The 24048-nt window shown below is 39.5% G+C and overlaps 2 protein-coding genes and 1 long non-coding RNA gene across 5 annotated transcripts in view; all 3 read left to right on the top strand.

The window, feature by feature from the left end:
* Window positions 1-18636, top strand: part of arhgap4b (Rho GTPase activating protein 4b) — a 35896-nt gene extending 17260 nt beyond the window's left edge. The window contains exons 11-25 of one of the 3 annotated variants that reach the window (XR_007887567.1): window positions 428-512; window positions 1475-1502; window positions 1783-1879; window positions 3508-3568; window positions 3749-3826; window positions 4720-4848; window positions 5503-5608; window positions 5794-6021; window positions 8403-8458; window positions 8645-8816; window positions 10353-10442; window positions 10610-10717; window positions 12215-12317; window positions 16131-16426; window positions 16587-18636. Coding sequence is in view for 2 of the 3 variants with exons in the window: in XM_051424080.1 (XP_051280040.1) it covers window positions 428-512; window positions 1475-1502; window positions 1783-1879; window positions 3508-3568; window positions 3749-3826; window positions 4720-4848; window positions 5503-5608; window positions 5794-6021; window positions 8403-8458; window positions 8645-8816; window positions 10353-10442; window positions 10610-10717; window positions 12215-12317; window positions 16131-16349 (1560 nt within the window). In the remaining variant the exon portion in view is untranslated. Of the gene's footprint in view, window positions 1-427; window positions 513-1474; window positions 1503-1782; window positions 1880-2418; window positions 2447-3507; window positions 3569-3748; window positions 3827-4719; window positions 4849-5502; window positions 5609-5793; window positions 6022-8402; window positions 8459-8644; window positions 8817-10352; window positions 10443-10609; window positions 10718-12214; window positions 12318-16130 lie in introns of all 3 variants that reach the window. The other 2 variants (XM_051424080.1, XM_051424081.1) reach the window with 2 other exon arrangements.
* LOC127376804 (uncharacterized) lies at window positions 12324-15544 on the top strand. The gene is made up of 2 exons (XR_007887568.1): window positions 12324-12663; window positions 12919-15544. It is a non-coding gene; the product is annotated as an uncharacterized LOC127376804 (long non-coding RNA).
* Window positions 18637-19891: 1255 nt separating the features above from the next.
* cav4b (caveolin 4b) lies at window positions 19892-24025 on the top strand. The gene is made up of 4 exons (XM_051425041.1): window positions 19892-20131; window positions 20672-20925; window positions 21421-21608; window positions 23146-24025. Exons 2-4 carry the CDS (start codon window positions 20677-20679, stop codon window positions 23327-23329), a joined length of 621 nt encoding a protein of 206 aa, XP_051281001.1. The 5' UTR covers window positions 19892-20131; window positions 20672-20676; the 3' UTR covers window positions 23330-24025.
* The last annotated feature ends 23 nt before the right edge of the window (window positions 24026-24048 follow it).

Raw genomic sequence — 24048 nt, 5'->3', positions numbered from 1 at the left:
GGGAATTTGACTGAATCCAAACTGGTGGCATTAAGTCTCACAACCCCTCAAGTAAAAGTAGAAAATATACAAAATATACATAAAATATATAAAGTACTCGAAAAGATTGAAAGAGAACACAGTTTCAGTACCTTCTGCTGTGCTGACACAGCTCTGTTGGCTGTCTTAGCTTCAACAATGATAAAGAGGAATGTCATTTTGTTGGCAGTGATGCACTCACCAATCAATTTGTTCACTGTTGACACATGCGTTAAATGTTTGGAGTGAGTAATGGCCTTTTGAAGGACAAATGAAATGTGAATTGCTGTATAAATTATCGTGATGATTGCATGTTCTGAGAATTGCCCCAGAGTTTCAGAAAGTGTGCTGAAGCAGTTGAAGGAAAACGTGCAACATTGAATTATTTTGGTTTATTTTTTTGTCTTAGAAAGTGAAGGAGTTCCTCACCAGCAGTTCTCTGACCTCCAAACTTCAAGCCAAACATGACCTTCTACATGATGCCATACAGAAAGGTACACTTATACTACAGTGGTAGATGTTGGGGAGGACAGTTTCTTCTAATGTTACTATTCCAATCTGTGAAGGACCAGTGTGGGTTGACAGGCTCAAGCCTCTGGCTTCAAGCAGAGATGAGGAGCAGGGTAGAGGTCTGATAAGCTCACCTCTTTTTAACGCCACACCCCCAGGTTGTTGTCCTTTTCAAACTTGTAGTCTTCAGACCCAACTGACGCTGACTTATAAAAATCACTCTAGGGTTTAGCAGACTTCACGCAGCTCCCTCGGGAGACACTAAAATACTTTTTAACACCTATGCAGTACTGCATCCCCCTCTCCATCCCCTAGTAGCAGAGAGAGCGCAGGGGTTTAGTTGAATATGTTAGTCTAGTCTGCCAGCCTCATTGATCCTTTATCTGACTGGGTTTGTGCAAGTTAGAATCCATGGCCCCGACCATGGCTCTGACATATCAGTAGCCTAACTGTGCTGTATTGATCAATCCATGGCTCGGTCTGTGCTGTAGAACTGGCAGATGGATTTGTAATTGCGCTTTTTCTTGCAGTCCCACCCAGTTCCGTGTTGGATCTATAATATTCTCTCAACTAAATAGTATAAATTCTCAGTTCTCTACTATACTGTAGGCTATATACTCTATAGGATAGTGTCCCCTTCATGATCAAAGTCGTGGAAGAGCTAAATGATCATAGAGACACACGCTACCTGTAATACTCCTTTAATTTTCCTATGATCATTCTGTAGCGTCTGTGCTGCTGAAAATACGCCCTGCTGAAGAGACCCATGGGGGTTAGTAACTCTACCCCTACCCTTAATGCTCCCAATGGGCCATCCACCCTGTTAAAAAATAATAAACTCTGTGTATGTGTAAAAGTGGTGTTCCCCTTTAATAATGCTGCACATTGTTTGCACCAGGAGCCTAAACCAAACCTTACTCTCTTGTTTTCTGTCTCTGTCTTCCAGCTGAGGCCGTCGACAGTGACCCTTCCAGGTAAACAGTGTATTTACACAGCCAAGAATAAAGAGAGTATGACTGAGAGAGGTACAGAGACATGGAGAGAGCAGAGAGGACAAGGAGAAGTGGAAAGAGATTAAACAAACTATGGACCAAAAAGCAACTTTGGGCAACTTTCTGTTATGTATAAAGAGGGGGGAGAGGGGGGAAGAGGTGGGGAGATACTAAAAGTGTAACTGATAATAGTGATTAGCAAACACTTTAGATCTTGAGTATTAACACCCACATGTAAAATTGTATTTATTATATTTCCCAGAATGCAATGTGCTCGGTCAGTGCGTGTTCGGAAGTCCAGACCTGTTTCCCAATTCTGCCACACACTCTTCACCACAGACATAGTCTCCTACATACAGGTAACACTCACACACACACATGCAAATACACATAAGAAAGCGTCCCTTTGAAATACACCCTTGTTTTTACCTCGTTTTTATTTGCTTGCTGCACTGCGCTGCACTGCTGTTCAACCCTCAGAGGGAAATTATTTAGAAAAGCCTGTCACACTGAAGCAGAAGAATCTTGCAGCACATGCACACACTGACAGTCCATCCCCCCAGTGTACTTACTGCTGCCTTCATGTGTATGGTCATGCTTATAGCTTATTGCTGGCTTTCTCTCCTTTCAATCCATTCCCCCCCTTTTATCTCTTCTTCTCTTGTGAAAGGGATTAAAATGCACTGGCCTCTTTGCTGCCTCCTCTCTCAACTCCTCTACTGAGTGTGTGTGTGTGTGTGTGTGTGTGTGTGTGTGTGTGTGTGTGTGTGTGTGTGTGCTTATGTGCGCCTCTTCCCACTGCTTCTAAATCTTTATTCCCCTTATTTCTTACCCTGCCTTCTTTTATAATCTGTGCTTTTTCTCTGTCTCTTCTCCTGCTGTGCTTGGCTTGGTGCAGAAGAAGAAGGAGAATGTCTCGGACACAGGTACCAAACGCCATCTGTGACTGCTTCTGTGCTGCATGCAGGCTGGTGGGCTGTTTACCACAGTGACCAGGGCCGTAGTGTACCACTGAGGACCCTGAGGTCATGTCTGTGGGTTTTTGTTTGGGAATTTGGGGAACATTTGTTCAACATATAAACTGTGACTGCTGTAAAAATGTTGATTTATAATAGAATTTTCAACCCCCAAAGTTATAGTAACCTTTCTGACATTCATCTCAATGTTGAATTTGAACAACTTTTGCTGTGTGAATTCATTTTCCTGTTAATAATCTCAAGGAGTAATTCATCATTTTGGCAAATACTCTTCTTTGTTTTCTTGCCCAGAGTTAGATGAGAAGATTGATACCACTCTCATTTCTATACGACAAATATGAAGCTACTGCTGGACAGATGCAAGACTGGTATCAATCTTCTCATCTCTTCCCCAAATTTCAAACAATTCTTTTAAAAATGCTGGGTGTTTTGTAGGATGATTATTATTGGACTTTTGAACGCAACAAAATATCTAAAGTAAAATAATAATAGATAATTCACTCTCTAGAATTTTACAAGAGTTTGTTTTACACATCCCTAAATTCCCTAAAAATCTTTCCTATAACAGAATACATATTTTGGAACTGATTACAAGTATAATATTGTTAAAAGTTCGTAGAGTTTAGTAGGTTGAGTTTATAAGCAGTTGTTACAGAAGAATTTCCTTCAGCAAACTCAAATGTGAATGTGAGTATTTTAGAAACACATTTTGGTGTCTGAGAGGATTTTGAGGGGGCTCAGTACCTCAGTATTTTCAAAAATCCCGGTAATCTACAGCTTGCATCAACCAGAACACACTAAAAAAGCACAGTCATTTTAGTCCTTAGCTCTTGAAACTCTCTTCCACTGTTTAATCACTGTTTTCCTTGCATTAGACCTGCCTTTACACATTTTTCTTCCTCTTATGGCTCTTATTTTCCATGTCTCTCTTTGCATCTCTAGCTGCTCTCTCCTTCTGTCTCTAACACTCTCATCTCATCTCTCCTCCTCTACTCATCTGTTTCCTCCAGAGCTCTGGACAGCAGATTCCTGTGGTGGTTGAAAGCTGCATCCGTTTCATAAACCTTCATGGTGAGTCAGTTTTTATGATATAGCAATGAGCAATCCTGAGAGAGCTTCAGACACTGAGAATGAGTAGGTGGAGGTGCTTGTTTGTGTATGTGTGTTCGCAATCCTGTTTGTGGAATATCAGGCATCTATGGACATGTGAATAATGAATAAATAAATGATGTGAATGTGTGTGTCTCCCAGGCCTCCACCATGAAGGGATATTCAGAGTTCCTGGAATGCAGAGGGAGGTTAACCTCATCAGAGATGCATTTGAGAGAGGTAAAGGAATTTCTGATATTGCATTGCGTTTTCCTCTGTCATTTTTAATCATTATTCTTAATAATGTTTCTGTTTTAGATGTTACACACAGGTATTTACACGTTTTAGCCTCTCTAACCTCTTAACTGTATGAATGTACACTTTTCAGAATTATAAGAGAAAGCTCACAAACTCATAATTCTATTAGCAAGGCCATATAAGGTTGGAAATATGCAAACCTCTGGCCTACTCTTGTAGCAAAAGCACCTTTAGCTTGGTTGTATCCTCCAAAGGACACAATTAGGGGATGGGAAGCCAGTGAGGGATCACGTCCCACCATTACAGATTTTTTGGATCTATCAGGCTCTTTAGCTTCTAAATGCTCCTCTATGTTCACCAACTAGCTGCTGCCTTTGTCCAGCTGCTCTTTGGTGCTGGTGTACAGTGGTGTACAGTGAGCAGCCAAAATCAGTGCTACTGTATGAGAGTGGTGATAGTTAACAAAACAATCAGCTGAAAGATGCTAACAAGCTCTGTGAGGGGAACTGCATAGTCTGTGATAAAGCTCTGTCACTATGAGTGCCACCATGGTCATTCAATCCATTGCTGACATAAAAATATTATTATAACCAATTTCATTACTAATAAGGAGTAATTAGTAGATTTAATTACCTTTTATTTCCTGTAATGGAGTTTATGGCTATGATGTCTACAGCTAAAATGCTAATCACAATGATAATTAACTAATATATATCACTCACAATAATTAGATTAAACATTTTGAGGAACACAATTTTACATGACTTATAAAAATAGACAGTAACGTCTCAGCCTTTTTTCTGCATGAAACATGTACATAAGCCTGTGTTGCTACATGGACACATTGATCTCACATGTCTTGTTTTACTCTCTAGGGGATGATCCTCTGTCAGACAGTGAGTGTGACCTGGACTCTGTGGCTGGTGTGTTGAAGCTCTACTTCAGGGGTCTTGAGCCTCCTCTCTTCCCTTATGACAGCTACTCTCAGCTGCTGGAGTGTGTCCGTAAGCTCCCTTTATCTAAACTCTACATACGTGTGTGTGTTTGTGTTTTCACATCGTGCAGGTTTCTCATGTCTGCTTTCAGTGACGTAGTTATTTATGTATACAATGGTTTCTAGAAGCTTGTTCTACCACAGTTTACCTGATTAACCCCCACATGCACAGTAGATCGAGAAGCCTTTTAGCAAATGAATAAACCTGCTATTTCTGATTTAGCTTTTGGCAGCTTGAGTAGTAGCCTTACTTCACTGCCACACACACAAAGTAACAAATAGATGTAGTGTTGATGCAAGGTGGTGCAATGTCTCCTCTCTCCTCTGGTGCGACTCACTGTCTTGTTTGCGCTCTGTTGTTATCTCTCTCACTGTCTCCTTGTTATTCCTTTAGGCGTATTCTGTTTTCCAAAACAGAAACTCTGAGTCAAACTTTGCACAGCTAATCAAGGTTGTGAACCTGCCTACAGGTTGTTTACTACCCATAAATACTTAGACCTTCCTGTCAGGGGCCGAATTAATCAACCCAGCCACCTCACCTAGTAGTGTCAAAACATTTCAGAATTTTGGGTGATTTGTGCATCTGACACAGTTTCTAACTGCTTCTTATAATAGTTTAATCTTTGCTTCAGCTCATCATGCTCCTTTTCTCTGTCATGATCAGAAATCGAGGGGGTGACGGAGAAAGCTGCCCAGATTAAAGCGATTGTCTCCACCTTCCCACGGCCACTCCTCATCGTGCTGCGTTACCTTTTCGCTTTCCTCAATCAGTAAGCTACAACATAACCCAGTGTGCGATTTTCTGTCACTTGTGATATCTGCTGTGGTCATAAAACTCCACACCCATGCCAAAGATAACAGTTCATTGTATGTGTGTGTGTGTGTGTGTGTGTGTGTGTGTGTGTGTGTCTGTTTCTGTGTCTGTGTGTGTGTGTGTGTGTGTGTGTTTTCCCAGCGTGTCTCAGTACAGTGATGAGAACATGATGCAGCCCTACAACTTGGCTGTTTGCTTCGGTCCGAGCCTGCTGAGGGGGTTGGATTCGGATGACGCTGTTGCTAGGCAGCCACAGGTCAATGATCTTGTCAAAACCATGATCCTCCAACATGACATCATCTTCCCCAGCCAATCAGAACTGCCGGGCCCTGTCTACGAGAAGCACATGACTCTGGAGCAGGAGTACTGGTGAGAGATGAGTAGTCTTTGATATAAATGTGGTATTAGTTGTAAAATGCTGTTAGCCTCCAAAAATATGGAGCGCTGGAGCAGTATAATTATAAGACAAATCAGAAATAATGGTGAATGGATCAATAATTAATATTTACAATTGTTACATAATGGAGAAAATGGAGAGTTGAACTAATCAGTTTAAATAATATAAATTACACTGTTAGTTACTAAGCATTTTAGCTGACAGGCCAACACGAACAATGTTAGCTAGCTAACACTATTATTAATATTTTAGTTTGTTTTATCAACTGATAGTGGCAAGGAAAAATAAAGCTTTTTGCTTTTTAACCAATTGAATGGAGGTTAAAGGAAGCTTTTCAATTATTGTACTGTACACTCCACTGTAATTATTTAACCATCAATTTTATTTATTGATCTATTTGGTAATATTTTGGACTTGTCTGATTACTTTTACTACATGGTGTCAGTTTCATGGCTCGGAACAAAAATGGTCTCATTTTTTTTCTTTGGTCAAATCTAGTTGAATGGTTGAATTCATCTAACTTGAAATGTGCCAAGAGGCTTCCATTACTTTTGTTTAAACATAATATAATTTTTTCTTTGAAAAACAATCTCCATTTATTTCTTTCCTTGGATGATTTGTAGTAAATGAGCATCTGGGCAACAGCCTCACATTCCTCCAGAGATTTGTTGGTCTTGTTGGAGTTTAAGACTCAGTCTGAGATGGTTCCAAGAACGCAGAGCAGCTTCCCCCTTAGCCCCTTTTTCATGGCTCATCCTCTTGAAACAGAATTACATGCCATGCCAGAGGCATTTCTGGGCAACTTGCAATGCTTTGTGTAAAAAGTGCTTAATACTATTAAGCTGATTGCTCACTAAAATTGAACACAAGCCTCCAGCCTATCGACAGTGTCCATGGAAACCTCAGACACCCGCTCTTTGGGAATTCAGTAAAACTGGCTGTTTTATCCATGAACATTTATGTAATGTACTTTTTGACATTTAACAGAGCATTATCATTTATTTGGTCCTTTCTTTTCTGAGGTTTTAGGGTCATTTGAGAAATCTCACAACAGTATGAAGTATGTGACGATGCAAAGACTAATACCTCTCAGACCTCATCACCAAGAGCAATCATAACTCCAGGATCCTGTTTAGCACCATACATATTTTATTATACTGTAGTTAATCTTTCTGCTTGCTCCACTACAAATTCCTCCCCAATCGGCTGTGAGTAGTTGAAAGACTTCTTTCTAAACAAAATTAACAACATTAGGTCAAATATTTCACACCTTATCAAAGATTTCTAACTGACCCTTGAGGACACTCCTGCTTTTAATAATTTCCACCCAGCCTCTTTACCCCTACTTGGACGCATAACAAATAACAATAACGAATTGCATTTCATGTAATTTCATTGTCATTTGAAGCAGCTGGTCCCAGAAGAATGATTATGTCTTTTAATAGTTCTCTGTCCACAGGTGCATTTAAGGATGCCATGTCCCACCCAGTTATTTCAAATAATTTCAGGCCTATTCCTTGTTTTTCTAAATCAGATTGTAACAGATTCTCCTTTTTAAACCAAAACAATATTTTTGAGAAATTCCAGTCAGTGTTCTGTGAACGCCACAGCACTGACCTCCTCTGTGCTACGGATGCCAGTAAATAATTCTTCTAGATCTCAGTGCAGTCTTTGACGCTGTCCACCACAGAATTCTCCTGGATTGCCTGACACACTGGGTCGGCATTTCTGTGTCCACCCTTGATTGGTTCCATTCTTACATTTCAAAGAACTGTTTCCATTGGCATCTCATCCTCCACACCTGCAAAAATTTCATGTGGGGTTCAGTTTTAGGTCCACTTCTTTTCTATCTTTACATGTTCCCATAGGGAAGAATCATCCAAAGTCATAACATCACTTTTCACTACTATGCAGATGATACTCCGCTCTACCTCCCCCTTAATTCCATAAAATCGGGCCGATGTAACTCGATCACAAAAGTGTCCAAGATATTAAAGACAGGTTGGCCCATAATTTCCCTAATTTAAATGTGGACAAGACAAAGATCCCACTTTTTAGTCCCCCAAATCATAGCACTGTTACAGCCTAGAACCTCAATCACCATTCTGCCTACATCAGACTACATGCAGTTTTTTATTTTTTTTTGGGGGGTTCCAACTTATTTTTTGTATTTTAATCTTGCTTTATTTCCACAACATCTGTTTTGCAGAAAAAACTTGAAACTCACGTGAAATTGCATAAGCGAAGTGAATAAGGGTACAAAGAAAGCCAGTGGTATGACAGTTGGTCTGTCTGTTATACAGAAGAGGAACTGTGCATGACCACTGACTTTCGTTTTTATGCTTGTCTGCAGTGAACCAATCACAGAGGAGGGAGATGGAGAGACTGAGCATTTGCCCAGTGAGGACGGTGAGTACATACAGGTTTCCATTAGACATAGGCGATGTATTACTCATTATACTTCACACGAATGTACCACAAACCAAACCACATTTACATTTTGAACAACCATTGTAAATTATGATTCATAAGCATACATGAATCATAAGGATTTTGGATAAGATTATTTAACAAAGTCTTTGCATGTGTGTACAGAGTGGGAGGCAGTGGCTATGTTCGACTATGTGGCGAGATCTCCAGCAGAGCTGTCCTTCAAGGTGGGAGATCTTCTCATCCTTCAAAGCAAGGCCTCCTGTGATTGGTGGAGAGGCGAAGTGGGAGGGGTTAAAGGTCTCATTCCTCACAAGTACATCACTGTGCTGGATGGGTGAGTGACATTTCTACTTCCGAACCATTCAGGCAACCATTTTCTAGATACTTGATGACAGAAATGGATCTTGGAAGCCTCTATTCCAGTTTGAGACAATAAATTTCATCTGAGTCTTGGCTCCTATAAGTTGATGTTTTTGTCTCCCAACTGAGTCAAATACTCTTTCTTTAGTGCCAGATTTCTTGAATACAATACAGGACAAATTAAACTGAAATAATTTTTTTCCCCCAAAGTGAGTGCCCTTGGGTGCTGTAAGGAGTGCCAAGATTTGTTTGCAAGTACAGTAGACTATGACAAGAATGACTTATAATATTGAACTTCCTTTTTCTGACCACACTGCCAGAGGCGTAGAGTTATTTATTTTAGGCACAGTATGGAAACAATGCTAAATCTATATTTATTTAAATAAGGACCAGTGTGTAGGATAAAATGGATATGAAAGCAGTAACCAAAATGATTCTTATTTTCATGTGATTATACACTAATGAAAACATACCTTTGAATATTATAATCAATTTCTGCCAATAGATCCTCCTAAACTAACTGGAACTTTAAAGGAATATGTCATGAATTTCTGAAATGCTTTCCTGCATTAAGTAAGGAAGACTTTATCATTCTCACATCTGCCCATTATATATGAAGCTAGAGCCATATGTTGGCTGGGAGCATGGCAAAACAGCTAGACTGGCTGTGTCCAAAGGTAAAAGAGAAGTGTAAATGTGATTTCAGAGCCCTATGGTTACGCCAAGACTCCCAACCTTTTAAACCCCCTTAAGAAAACAAACAGCAATCATGACATTTTTTACATTTAAAAAATCAACATTACATTCATTCAAAGTTTACACTTTGGCTATAAGTATTATTTCTGCCACGATATCTAATGTTTGCTGGTTTGAAGAAAATTCAGCTTGCCATCGCACGTGAACATAGAAATAGCAGCTATCAGAACAAGTGATGAAAATAGATTTAAAAAACTTGCATCTCAGCCCTCAGCACACTGCACACTGGGTCTGGGACAGACCTAGAGTCAGGTGCTATTAAAAAGAAATAAATAAATAATAAATAAATAATTACCTGTACTTGTGTGTATGGGTCTTTTTACTGCATATCTAATTCATACCGCCTTATACCACTTTATGCAGGTTGCATAAATAAGGGTACAACAAACAACAGAAAAAAAATTATAATATCTTACAATATAACACCACTAAAAGCCATGGCTTCAAAAATCTCCATAAATTTAAATGAACATTGACACAGGTTAAACAAAAATTGAGCATTGCAAGTTGCACAAAGGTGATATTTTTGTAGAAGACCACAATTTTGCATTATTTTGTCCACCCACTATATATTTCTGCCTCATTTTGTGAAAAGATTCCATGTAAAAAATCTGGTCACACGTACTCCAGTTTCTGCTCCATCCTACAATTATTTTGTCACTCAACCTTCATCTCATATTTAAACTTGTACTGGTTGTACTTTCTGTAGTGAAATATATACTTAATATATCTCTCTCTTCTTCTCCTCCCTCAGGTCAGAGCGAGGGAAAAGAGAAGAAGGAGGAGGAGGAGGCAGCACTGGAAACCTGACAGCAGAAGATCCACAGACGGAGAACACAACTCGGTACACACGCACAGACACGCACACACCCACATATTTGAATGCACAACAGATGTAGCAATAGATGTAGACAGCAAAATACACACCCAGACAGAAATTCTAATTTTCACATTATTGTGCATGAATGCACACAACATACAGTTGAAAAGTTTCCGTGCACGTCTCGACAGGATGCGGGTGAACAGCGACAGTGCTTCGTTGCCTGGGAGACAGAGAGGAAGTGAGGGGAGCCCCAGCCGAAAACCACCAACCTCTCCCGCCACACGACATCTACCAGTGTAAGACTGACACACACCTCGGACACAGTGTTTTCTGTATGCATGTAATTTCATTTTCATCACTCAAATACAGTACAAAGAGGTTTATAACCTCTTGAGATAAAGGTGATAAATATTGTTCATGCAGAAACATTAAGGGAAATAACACAACATTACCATTGGCATTTATATTAACAATGGATCATATGACTGTGTATGTGAAATGAATGACAAACACACACACAATTATCACCTGACTCTGCTGTTTGAGCTCTGTGTAGTTGTTTAGTGTCTTTCAGCTCATTGTTTTCTTTATTTATGGCTTGCAACTTTCCTGTTTTGGTTCACTCTCACCGCTCTCATCTGTGTTATTTTTGCTCGACAAAGCAAACTACTACCAAACTACGCTAGGAGACATAGTAATAACACCATTAATAATCATGTTTAATTAGGAAACTAGTTTAAAAACACGCAAAAAGGACAACCATTTATTTCTCACTAAAAATAAGTGCTGGTAATAACTGGGCACAAGAAAATATATAGTATTTATACAACTATTTTAATTTTAAGTTGTGAAATGTCTTTATAAAAACTGTTTACATTCTGCAACTGTTTCATGCATTGTGATTCCTTTATATTTTGTGGGGCTAAGAAAATCCTATAGTAAGTAAAGCCTTCCATGATGGCAATGAAATGTTTTTATATGTCCTCCCAGCAGTAGAATAAGCCACTATAAACCTATTTAAAAGCTCTGTCATGCAAAAATAATTCCACCCAGCACTACCCATACGCTACATAGTAAAGTTTAGTTTAGCAGCGAAAGAGCCGGATACAGTAATTCCCTCAGGAGTTGGTGGAGATCAAAAACAGAGCTAAAAGATGATTGAATATTGGACATTGCATGGACAGAACCACAAGGCAACGGTTTGCTAGGAAATTCCTCATATCAACTTACTTAGCTGTAAGTTATTAATATGTCAGTGTTCAGAGTTTGTTTGCGCAAGAAATGATTTATTGGGCGCCTGGATAGCTCACCTGGTAGAGGTGGCGCCCCATGTACCAAGACCGAGTCCTTGCTGCAGCTATGGGTTCGACTCCGACCTGTGGGCATTTCCTGTGTGTCATCCCCTCTCTTTCTCCCCTTTCCTGTCACTCTTCAGCTGTCACTATCAATCAAAGGCAAATATTTTGAAATGAAATCATGTTAATCTTAATCACCTACCAGGCAATGAAAGGACAGTCCTGCACAGAGCATCAACATAGAGGACTGAAGGATGGCAGTGGTGGTATTGGCATGTGCCAATTTAGCTGTGAAAGAGAAATAATTACAGTAAAGGGATCTCATGTTTGACTGAAATTTGGACAGTTACCATCTGATATTAATTATAGTGTGGGAAGATGAGAGAAGCTTTTCTTGCCAAAACATGAAAGGAGGTTCAGATGAGATTTGGCATTCAGAAATCAGCATCTATCTTTATCTTTCAGTTCAGTTTTGTCTTACCTTTGTTTGTCTTTCAGGTCTCAGGAGCGAAGGCACACTTTGGACACTGTGAGACAGGGCGGCTTTAGACCCCCAGACAAACCTCCATTTGTTCAGCCAGAGAGAACAGCAGTTGACAAGGTTAGTCATTCTTGAGAGATGGTAATGACGTAGGCCTGCTTACTTGGGTTTGGCAATGCGTTAAAATTTTACAACCGGCCACCATCAGCCCAACAACCCACAACTTCCTGGCTCTACACAGTCACTGTCTCTCGAATGCCTGAACTCCTGCATGACGCCGTTCCTGTCACCGCCTTAACTCGCTAAACATGTCTTTGTTGAGTCCTGGTCAGAGACAAAGAAAATCACCTCGATACGGTATTCCCTGTGGTCAAACTGGTTCAAAATAAATTTTTGTCATATTTGCTGAAACTTTCACTATATCCTTACAGTAGTACATGGGACAGATCATCTGTGAAACAATCAGGTTCCTCTGGCTCCTCCTAGTGCTCCTAATGGCTCCAACGGGCCTGAATGAAAACATCCAATCAGAGTAGAGAAAAATAGAAAGACGCTTTTGGTTGGTGGCTTGAAGATAAGTGATTGTTGAGTCTCATTCCTAGCAACGGTATTTGATGACCTGGGAATGAGCTTCAATAATCAACTATCTTTCTTGGCTCTGATTGGTTGTTTTCGTTCAGGCCTGGTGAATTCTTGTAAATGCAATTAGGAGCACTAGGAGGAGCCAGACACGCTGAAGAACATTTAGGCTCTATTCAAAAAAGCAGATTGAATACATTTTCTATATAACTCACTTACATAACTAAATATAACCCAGAATATGGATTCGTGCAAAAAGTACTAACTGCTTCGTGGAACATGGTTCAGATTTGGTGTTTAGATATCAGCTTATAAGCTATTGGTAGTATCTGATTGGCTAATGCTGAACCTGTTGTAGTACGTTTCATTTGCACACAACCAGCAGCTCATCTTAACCTTGCTTGTTAAGCTGCTTTTCTGAATAAACCTGCATGCTATATATCTAGCTAACTTTCCCAGAAATCAGTTCTGGTTTGTTGCGCTGACACCGCTGAAGCTACATCCTGCAGTGTTTTGGTGTCAAGGCCCAAAGATAAGACACTTATGATACAATAACGTCAGTTTGAAAGGAAATCCCCTTTCCACTGAAAGCAGCTTAGCTAACTTTGTAACACAAAGACCTTGCCTCTGCAGAAATCTCTCTTCTCTCCCATTTGTATTTCTGTTGCTACAAAACTCACACACAAAAGAAATTCATGTGCATTTGGATACATATTAAAAGGTCCAGTGTGTAACATTTAGGATACTGGCGCAGAACCAACCCAAATATGGGCCCATATGCATTTCTGTGCGTGTTTCGCTGCAACCGTAGTTTCACCCTCAGGGTTGGAAAGGGAGGGTGAAACCAGGGACTACACCATTAGATGCCACTAAATCCTACACACTGGACAGCAGGGTTCCTCTCCTGTTTATGGTAAACCCTGAGGGCCTTTGGGCTGGGCTCAGACATGAGCACAGGACTTTTGACAGATGACAAAAAAGTTCCAGCTAGAACACCACAACAGTAGACACAGGCTGAGGCGTACGCGGGGCACCTGACACAAGAATTGTACAAGACTGTTGAGGAAGTGTAAAAGGTTGAGACACTCAGCTGACACACACTGGATGTATTACAGCAGGGATACTCATCTTGCTTTTCCCGGGGCTACTTTTGCAAAATGACAGGGGCCAGTGGCCAGCTAATAAACAAATATTAGACTTATCAGAACATTAAAAGGCCCATAACTCATCTTTCTTAGAAATTCTTTATTTTCAAATTAACTAATTAACTAAATTAACTTGGTACAAGGATTGACATTAGGCCTATATAACAGATAAATCGGATATTTTACTGCATATAATATCTGCGACTGCATGTGAATGCTTACATATACATAGCTGGAACCTCTTCCATCATGCAATCACTCAAACGTTGGAATGATTCATAAACATAAACCATTTTTAAAATTGCTTTTAATGTTTAGCTTAGTCTGATGTGTTCTTATTGTTTTACTATTTGATGTTGTTTTGCTGCTTTTATGTTTTTATGTAAAGTGTCTTTGAGTATTTAGAAAGCGCTTATAAATAAAATGTATTATAAACTGCTATTTCCAGGGACAGAATAGCATATTTAAGCTCCTTTAGTGTGTGTGGCTAATATACTTTTGCAAGTAACAGCCAATTGAGGATTTACTAATGACAAGAAAACCTCCAGTGTAAATCTATTTATTTTCATTGATTCCGCCTGTGGGCCGCAAGTTGTGTATCACTGTTGTACAGTATTTTTCAGTTACTGTGGCTCAGTTTTCACAACTGAGTTTCAATTTTGCAAAAGTCTGAACATAGAATGTTCAGACTCTTACAAAAGGAACTTATCTTTAGGTGATGAGGTAATACATAACGCAGCATGTTTATCAGAGTTTATTGTGTTTATTAATAAATCAATGTTGCGTTTTATAGTAAAATTATCATTATCAAATAATGTTGTCAAACAAACCAAATAATACAAATATTAACTTTATCTATATAGCACCTTTTAAGTGTTTCCAGGAAAAAAAGAAACATACCTACAAATAAAAGCAATGAGCTCCCAAACTTAAGACACAAACAAGATAAGCTCATTTAATAGATAGATAGGCTTTAGAAGGGATTTAAAAGAGGACACTGGGTTTGCCTATCAGAGATCACTACAGTCTACAGTGGTCATTTCCTTTGTGGTAATGCAATTTAAAGGTCCAGTGTGTAACATTTAGGAGGATCTATTGGGAGAAATAGAATATATTATTCATACATTTTAATTCTAAAAGTAAGAATTGTTATGTTTTTTGTGACTTTAGAATAAGCCTTGCTCTGGATGGGGCCGTTTTTCTCACATTCGCAGCCACCATAGTTTCTTCTTCTTGTTTGGAAGGGGAAGGTGAAGCGAGGCGAGTTGCAATCTGCAACCTCATCGATAGATGCCATTAAATCCTACACACTGGACTTTTAAGTAGGAGTCAATGTTTGAGTAAGAAGGACATTTGAAAACTTTAAGTTTGTTTATTGTAAATGCTGTCTGACTGTAAGTACAGATGATGGTGTCTGACGTTACCCTGCAGTAAATCCTACATTCATGCAAGACAAAATGAAACTGCCTCAGTTTACTGTTTTTATTCATACCTTGGATGTTTAGTTTAATCATTGAAAATGGGATAAGCTATAGTAATACTGTATTGTGATGCTGGAAAGCATGTAACATGAAACCGCAATTTGAAACAGACACATTCTAATAGTAATGGGAAAGAAAGAAATGATTTTTGCCATCACCGCTTTACATTTGAACTGCAATGCTGCTCAGCAGGGTAAAGGTGTTAAAGTTTTGTAGACACACGCTGCATTCATTCAGTGATCTCTACGAGTAGTAAAGGGCACTGAAACTTGAGCTAACATGAGGTCTGTGTATTCTGAGGACTGTGACTAACACATCATGGGTTTTACTATTTGTGCGCAAGGACAGCATTTGGTGTTTAAAGGTAAAAGTCAGCTCGGCTCTTTGCTTTCAGAGTTTTGCTTAAAACTTGAATACCTGTAGATAATTAATTTATTCCTGAACACACCTTGACACCAGGCCAGGATTAACCATTCATGGACGTCATGTACTTTTAATATGATAAGGCCTGTCACAGTGCAAGAAGAAATTAGATTCATAATCTGGCCACAGTCACCTGATATCAGTCTTATGAATCACCTTCTGGATGAACTGAGTGCAGCATTAATGCAGCATCTTGTGCAGTTCTGCAGAGGTGTCATCAGGCTTTACTGAACGAGGGCTACATTTTCATTAACCTTTCATGTCTCTGTCTCCCTCCCTCGCTTCTCCTCCTCTTGCTCTCTCAGGAGATGATCAGCCGTCAGATGAACTCGGTGTTCAAGGAGCTCCTGTCTCGCCAGCCTCCCGTGCAGCAGTCCACCCTCGCCAACCCTGCCGCTCCTGCTCCCTCTTCCTCCTCCTCTTCCTCCTCCTCCTCCTCTTCCTCTGTTCCTCAAGCTGCCCCCGCTGCCAAAAAAGTAGGATTCGGGCTCAGAGGACGGGCCCTTTTCAGACCGTTGGACTGAGAGAGAGCAGAGGATGACTGGAATTACTGATTTATTATTTGACGATGATGATTATGGTGATGCTGATGATACATTTGGTGAAGATCTTGATTTATTTTTTTGACACGTGTATAATATTTGCGTCTCTGCCATCTCATAGTGCCATTAGTCCCGGTGCCGTGTTACTGTACGTCCAGTGTGTCTGTTTTCCAGCTGGTTTTTGGTCTTTTTATGTTCTGGTCTGTTTTTGTTCTCCAGGCTTTTGCAGTTTTTGGAGAATCAGGGATGTGACATCGCCAGTGATATCACCAGACTGACTTTTTAAAGTGGTTGCCATGATACAACAACAAAAGACTTAAGCTGCCCCCTAGTGGCTCACCCTTATAATGTTTGCTTTATTTTAAAAAAGAAAAAATACTCTTGACTCTTCACATTTACTTCACTTGAAAAATATCAGATTTCAGTTTGAACAGCATAATATGTTTTTTAAAAAATCATGTGATCTGGGAGGGTGTTTATGGAACCCCAAAGTGTTCAATATACAATAATGAAATTATGAAATCAATAATCATACAGATGAACTGAAGGAAATCAACCAACATTTAAGGAAATAATTCAAGACATTTTTAAAAATCAACTCATTACTTTGAAATGTTATTTCACAAAAAAGACATTTACAAAGACATTTTTCCTGATTACATTTCATGATGTCACTTCATGCCAACGCGGCTGTCACCACCATCTCCCCTTTGAGCCAGTCACTTACCCCCTCCCCTGCATTTTAAGCTAGCAAAATCAGCAACTGCTATAGATTAGCCAGTTGACTCATTTTAGCTAGAGCAGCAACAGTGTCGATGTTATCCTGAATAAACCAAGCTCCCTCACACACGGAGAAAACATGGACAATGTGGACAATGAGACACTAATAATTAATAAATTACATAAAATAATATTCCTAAAATAATTGTATTTAATGTATCTATCTATGTGAATGTAGCATTAGCCTAACCAGGCTGCTCATGCTACTGACATAAAAGGTTGTTTGAACTATTATTCAGCATCAAGTGAAAAGTGTTAGCACTGTTAGCTATACGGCTAGCTTGTGTTGGCTTGAGTGACAACAGAGAAAGTCATTTTGTTCGCCACAGAGTTGTGTCACAGAATCAAAATGTGGCCGAAGTCATTTTGAATTAATGAGCTAACGTTAATGTTGTCTCTTTGTCTCTATGCTGAGTAACAAACAAAGCTAAAGGAAGTAACAGAAGAATCTTCTGGGTTTATTTACAGTAGCAGCTACGTGGTTGATTCAGAATTACTTTGACATTGCGTTAGCTATCAGGAGCTAACTGTGTTAGCAGTGTTCAGGGGGGTTGTGAAAGGTGAGAGGGCAGTGGCATTATAACATAAAATATTTCCTACAGTATGTGATGAAAACAGCGATATCGTTTCATTGATATCAAGGGGCATCTGACTGAATCCGACACAGTGTTAGGCATTAAGAATAATTCCATTGAAATAGCCAATCTTCTCGCTCATGGTTTGGTTTATGTGGGTCATATAGAGGCATCAGTATTAAAATTAGACTGTTTCATAACCAGTAACCAACTCCTTGTAGAACATTTAATATTGAACATTTTGGGGCTCCACAGATGTTATCTTGGAGAACTGTTAACAGTGAAGTCAGTACTTTATAGCAGCATGCAGCGCACACACACAAGGATGGAAAACACATTCCCCTTCATATGTGATACATGGCCTGATACACGGGCCAAAACTCAGGGCTTTTGCAGAGTTAGAGACGGGCTAACTCAGGTTTGGCTTCGAAGGAATAAGTAAGAGTTTCTCACTCAGGGCTTTGGTTCAACTGGAAACTGTGCCCTAGCCTCAAGAGCCAAAATGGCCCCCATAAGAGAGAAATTCCTCTGATTTAAACTGTGAATGCAACGGCGACATTTTGGAGCCGCGATCGAAACTCTTGTCTCATTCATCCACACATTTTGGCCCCCCGACTATATCCAGCACCATCCACAGGTCCCATTCAAATGTGCGTTTCAGGATTTTTGCAGTGTACAATTACTTTGACTCCAAAAGCATTTGAAATGTTTTTTACGTTTTCCCCTCTGTTGTGTTTCAGTATTGGAAACATAGAAGTAGAATCCTTTTTTCAAGCTGATTCTGCTTCTATGATTGAAACGCCCTGTTGTTCTGGATCACTGTTTGATGATGTCACTAAATTTACTGTGTCCAATTGTATATGTGGTAAAAAAAATATGAATACAATAAAGATGACAAAGTGGTGAATGATTAATGGGTTGTCAGTGTATTTGAACTTCTCTGGGGTATGCTGCCACATATTTACTCCAAACCTTTCCAGCTCCTAAAACTGTAATTTCAAAACACTATTCAGTCATCGCTGTGGCCCTGACCTGTCCGGAGCACCAAAATAGGCAATAAATAGTAGGAACAGCACAGTCAGATTCACTCAACCTAAAGCATACCTACCAACTAAACAATGTACCCAAAAATTTAATCTAATCTGAGGAATAAATCAGAATATAAGAAAATAAATATACAAACAGCCTGCATCCTCAGACTGAGAATATTTTAGCTATGATCTAAATATCACATTTTGTTTATTGATATGATTGTAGTGTATTAACAAACTCCGACAACACTGTAAAGCGATACGTTATTTTAACTAAAAAAAATTGTTGAAACCGATTACATCATTTTTAAGTAACATAAACTCAACTTTTTTTAGTTAGATTAGATTCTTGATTAAGCAGCTTTTAGGTACTTTTTAAATTACAAATTAAGTCATTGTCCCTTAAGATTACTAAAGTAACATGATCAAGAATGTTTTTAGTTAGTTTTACTTAAAATGTTCACTGTAATCAGTTACAACAATTTTTTTAGTTAAATTATTTTATCTGGTTTTACAGTGACAAATTTTAATCAAGAGATCATTTCACACAAAGAAGTTGGTGAACTGGAACTTCTGATAGAAAATGAAAATTAAGCGAAACAGAATAGATATTTCCAGCTTTAGCAAAAATAGGAAAACGCTGAAGATTGTAGGAGGAAGACATGGAGCTGAGTGGATGGATAATAACTAAATGTGAGGGATGAAGAGCTGGGTGAGAAAGATGAGACAGGGAACATACCACATGTCTCAGTAAAATAACAAGCTTTTAGTTGTTGGGTTTTTCCCGCAGTGTATATGCTCAAGTAGGGACCCTCACCCACTGCCTCCCATACCAACCCTGCCATCACATAGAAAAATGTATAGATCTGCCACCGCTGTTCTAACTCATCACTTGGTGCGATAAAGTATCCACTGGAAGGAATTATATTATTGGCGTGAATGTTTGTGTGTTTCATTGTTTCAGTTTCTGTGTTACGACGGCACCCAAGTGTTGTAACAAGATCTTTTAGACCCATCCGCTCCTCCTCCTAAAATAACCCCTTGCCACAGCCACCCAACACGCACACACACACACACACACACACACACACACACACACACACACACACACACACACACACACACACACACACCACACACAAGGAATAAGAGGCACTGTACCACATTAGCACTTCTGCTGCTCTAAGTCAGTGTCAAGCTCTCTAGGTGTCTGTATGAGTTCTCATTTGCCAAATCAGCTCTGAGGGACATTGTGATTAAGAGGCTGAACTGATCTCATTGACATTTTAGATTAGCACTCTCTGCAGGGCTCCCCTGCCCCGTCTCTCTGCAAGCGTCTCTGTCACTGATACAGGATTAAGATAGCACTTTAAGTAAGGTAAGTCAGACATGATTCATCATTTCTACTGTTAGTTTGCCCGTTGTGGACCTGCAGCGATGGCTTCTAACCAAGGACATGAGTTATCACCTCACAGCACCTGTTTCATATATATATTATATATATGTATATATATGTTATATTTAATATATGAAAGCTGATTTAAAGTTTCTTAATCAAAGCCTTTTAATGATTTTGATGAAAGAATGCTGATATGGGATGATTATACTATGTGTGTTTCATTTTATAAATGTCCCAGCGGCTATTTACAGATTTTGGTATGACTTCCTTTTTGGGGGCTAAAGAACAGGTGGCAGTGCCAGTGCAGCTCGCTGTTACACTCTACATGCCTGCAATCTGCTGCAGGAGTGTATTTGTGTGTGTGTGTGTGTGTGTGTGTGTGTGTGTGTGTGTGTGTGCATTGGTTTACAGTATAAATGTGTGCACGTCAGGAGAGGGCCAATGCAGGTAACCCCATGTGTTTGATTGTGTTCATCTGTCTTGATACATGTGAAAACAAGCACGTTGCTCTTCCCCCAGTGAGGATGATGATGGTGAGCGACGACTGTCTGGTGGAGTGTGAGATCGATGACAGTGATGAGGACGAGGGAGAACAGAGAAACACTCCTCCACCTCCTCCTCCTCCAGAGTTTGCATCCAAAGCCCCGACTCCAGCGCCCAAACCTCCGACCCCTCCCTCAACCCCTGCTACGCCAACACCCACCCCCACCCTCAGCCCCACCCCCACCTATCCTGTCAACAGGGACCCTTATGGCATCAACCAGCACCTAAAGGTTCCTTTTCTCATTTCCTCCTTTTTAGAGTTTTAACTTCCATCATCTGTCATTGATAAAACTAAATTCTGCAGCTGTATTTACGGTCTTTTTATCATTCTGTCCCTCCTATTGTTTTTGATATTTGGGCCCAGTATGTTATCCATAATAAACACCTCTCCACTTAATGGTTACATCCTCCTTGGAGACCCAAAGAGTTATAATCATCCAATATTTCATATTTATCTTGTGACTCACTGGCAGGGCCTGACCCTTAGATTGGGAACCACTGAACTAAACTACCCTAAACTGTAAATAAAGTAATTAAAAGTTGTTCCACTTCGACCTGCTTCAACAGTGTGATGCTGCTTACACACTGCTTATATTTAATTATGCTTTCATCTCTTCACGTCTATACAGTAACTGTCTTTGTGTGGGAGTCAGTCAGTCTCACCTGAAGTTATAAAGCACGTCAGTCTTTTATTTAAGATGTTCTATATGTTCCCTGGCCTGTAGGTGGAGGTTAGTGACGTACTGGCGGAGCCCGCCACACCTCGTAGCATAGACCAAGTGTGGCTTTACAGTGTTGTTGGCTTCGAGAGGGCTCGTATCTGGACGTACCGCTGCCTCTCCTTGCTGTTTGCTGTGCCCTTCGCTCTCCTGTGTGGTATTTTCCTGGCCATTCTTGCCTGTCTACATGTCTGGTATGTTGGTGCAATAAAAATGCTCGCACATGTAGGCATTTACATCAGTGTCATGTTCACTCACTCACAGTGAAAAAACACTATAGTACAGAGGCTCTACACCAGTGGGTCCCAGTGTTTTTGGTTTTGACTCCTAACGTTAAGCAAAGTCTTCTTGTAATTACATATATCTATAGGTATATAGGTAGTACTTGTAGGAGTATGCCTGCAATCAATGATCATGTTCATTCTCAGTTAATATGACCAATAAGTTGCAAATGCACTTATTTGTACAATGTGACAATGTGACATCTTTCATAATGTAGCTTTGTTTGAACAGCAGTTCTACACCTAAAGATATTCAGTTTACAGAGACATGGACGTAAACATAAGAAAATGATTGATCAGTGATAAAAAATGTTGATGAATAATTTTCTCTTGATTAAACAATTGATTAATTAATAATTGTTTCAGCTTTATAGGGCCTGAAAAGGTAAAATCCTAAATTCACAAGAAAAAAAGAGACATTGGGGGAAAGTTGTGAACTATTGTTTAACCCTTTGGTTCAAGACCCCAAAAGGGATAACAGCGTAATTTTAGTGGGTTAAAAAGAGGATACACTTTAATATAAAGATATCATGCTTGCAATGAACCAAAATAAGATTTCTGCTTACTTACTACTTGTTGGGCTCAGACGCTGTGCTCTTCAGGAGGAAACTTCAAAGCATCTTGTCCAACCCTAATCAGGGATGTCACAGCAGGTATGTGACCGAACCACCTGCTGTGATTGGAGTTCTCTTCTCATCAAATATCTCCTGGTGTTGAACATAAGGGAGGCATCGTTCAGCATACAAAATTATCTTTTTTATGTTGTCGTTAAATCCCTACCAAAGTCAGATAGGGGGGTCTTTTTTATCACCTTGAGGTTGCCAGGCCACCAGCAGAAACTCCAGGGAGTCACTGAGCCCAGAAGATTGTGCCACCTGACCCCCAAGCCACAATGTGTTGTTTTTACACTTCGGTTTTTATATGGCTTAAACAAACAAGACATCGTGTGTTTATTTATGAGCTTTAGAGGTGCTGGTAGATGGCTTTTTTTAAAACCTTTTTTACCTCAGGCTGGCCATTTCCCCCTGTTTCAAGTCTTTTCACTAAGCTAAGCTTGTCACGCTGGAGAGGTGAAATAGCCCAAGGCTTCTTTCAGTGATTACAACTGAAACAAACATCAAGAACATTTGAAATATATTTTTGTGTCATGGGTTACCATTCTGCATGCTGCATGCATTAAAGAGGCATTGCCTTGTTTGTGACCTAAAACAGGTAGAAAGCTCATACCCACTTAACTCAAACTTCTGAAACAGCATACCACACAAGTTCCTACTCCTACCTGACCCTAGGGCTGCAGTTTGATTCACACTGCCAAAGGTTTACAGAATGACATCTTCTTTCTCACAATGTAAATCTTTTCAGAGTCTTCTCTCCTCTGTCTGTCATGACACACAGAGAGCGATTTTAGACACAATCATTGAATTAACGCTCTCTCCCTCTCTTATTCCAGGTTTGTGGTGCCTTGCATACAGCTGAGCAACACCTTCCTTCCATGCCTGCGGTCCTTGTGTATGTGTGCTGTGAATGTTTTCATCTCTCCCTTCTGCACGTCTCTCGCTCTCTGCTGCAGTCAAATAGCCATTTCACTGTCGAACAAGGACTGGCATCCAATGAGAGAGAAAGAGGCCGTATGAATGTGAGAAATATCGAGTGATACTGAGTGACCGAGTGAATGACTGAGTGTGAGAAAGAGTGAGAGAATTTTGGTTAAATTTGCTTGCATCTTTTTGAGGTTTTTGATTGGCACAGTTCTACAGCTTAATGTTAATGCTATTTGATATATTTTCTACACGTAAAGCCAATTCATACAAATTATTATTATTATTATTATTATTATTATTATTATTATTATTGTCATTATTGCAGTTTATTTTACACTGACTTCAGATGTAATTCTGAGAAAATGTTATCAAGTTATCAATAAAATAAATGTCCTTAAATAAGTTCTTTAAGCATTTGTTTTGTTTTGTTTTGTTTTGTTTTACCAAATAGACTATGTGAATGTCTTTTGCACCCACAGATCAGTCTGGAATAACTTTGAATCAATCAATCAGTAAATACTAGCTAGCAGTCATTTTCCAGAAATTGGAAACGTACAATTCTTCTTCAAAGTAATTTATCAAGCAAAAAAATTCATTCAAATTCATTTGCTGCTTCCAACTTTATCGGTTTGCTACTTTTCTTGACCAAGAGTGATCAATTAATTGCAAAAAGAATGTATTAATTCATCCATTAATCAATCATCAATGACGAAATTAGTATTTACCAACCTTAATAAATTATGTGTTTCTTTCTGATGTATACTGCATTGTTGATTTGAGTTGTTGAAATTTCGCATCAATATACTGTAATG

Source organism: Dicentrarchus labrax, unplaced genomic scaffold (assembly GCF_905237075.1).
Source record: "Dicentrarchus labrax unplaced genomic scaffold, dlabrax2021, whole genome shotgun sequence".
Lineage (NCBI taxonomy): Eukaryota > Metazoa > Chordata > Actinopteri > Moronidae > Dicentrarchus > Dicentrarchus labrax.
This window is presented reverse-complemented; position numbering and strand designations above follow the sequence as displayed.

Bases quoted from the DNA above. Each gene is read 5' to 3' on its own strand.
- cav4b (XM_051425041.1), top strand. From the start codon at position 20,677: ATGATGATGGTGAGCGACGACTGTCTGGTGGAGTGTGAGATCGATGAC. The intron at 20,926-21,420 runs GTTCCTTTTCTC...CCTGGCCTGTAG, and splicing joins GCATCAACCAGCACCTAAAG to GTGGAGGTTAGTGACGTACT. The intron at 21,609-23,145 runs GTATGTTGGTGC...CTCTTATTCCAG, and splicing joins CTTGCCTGTCTACATGTCTG to GTTTGTGGTGCCTTGCATAC.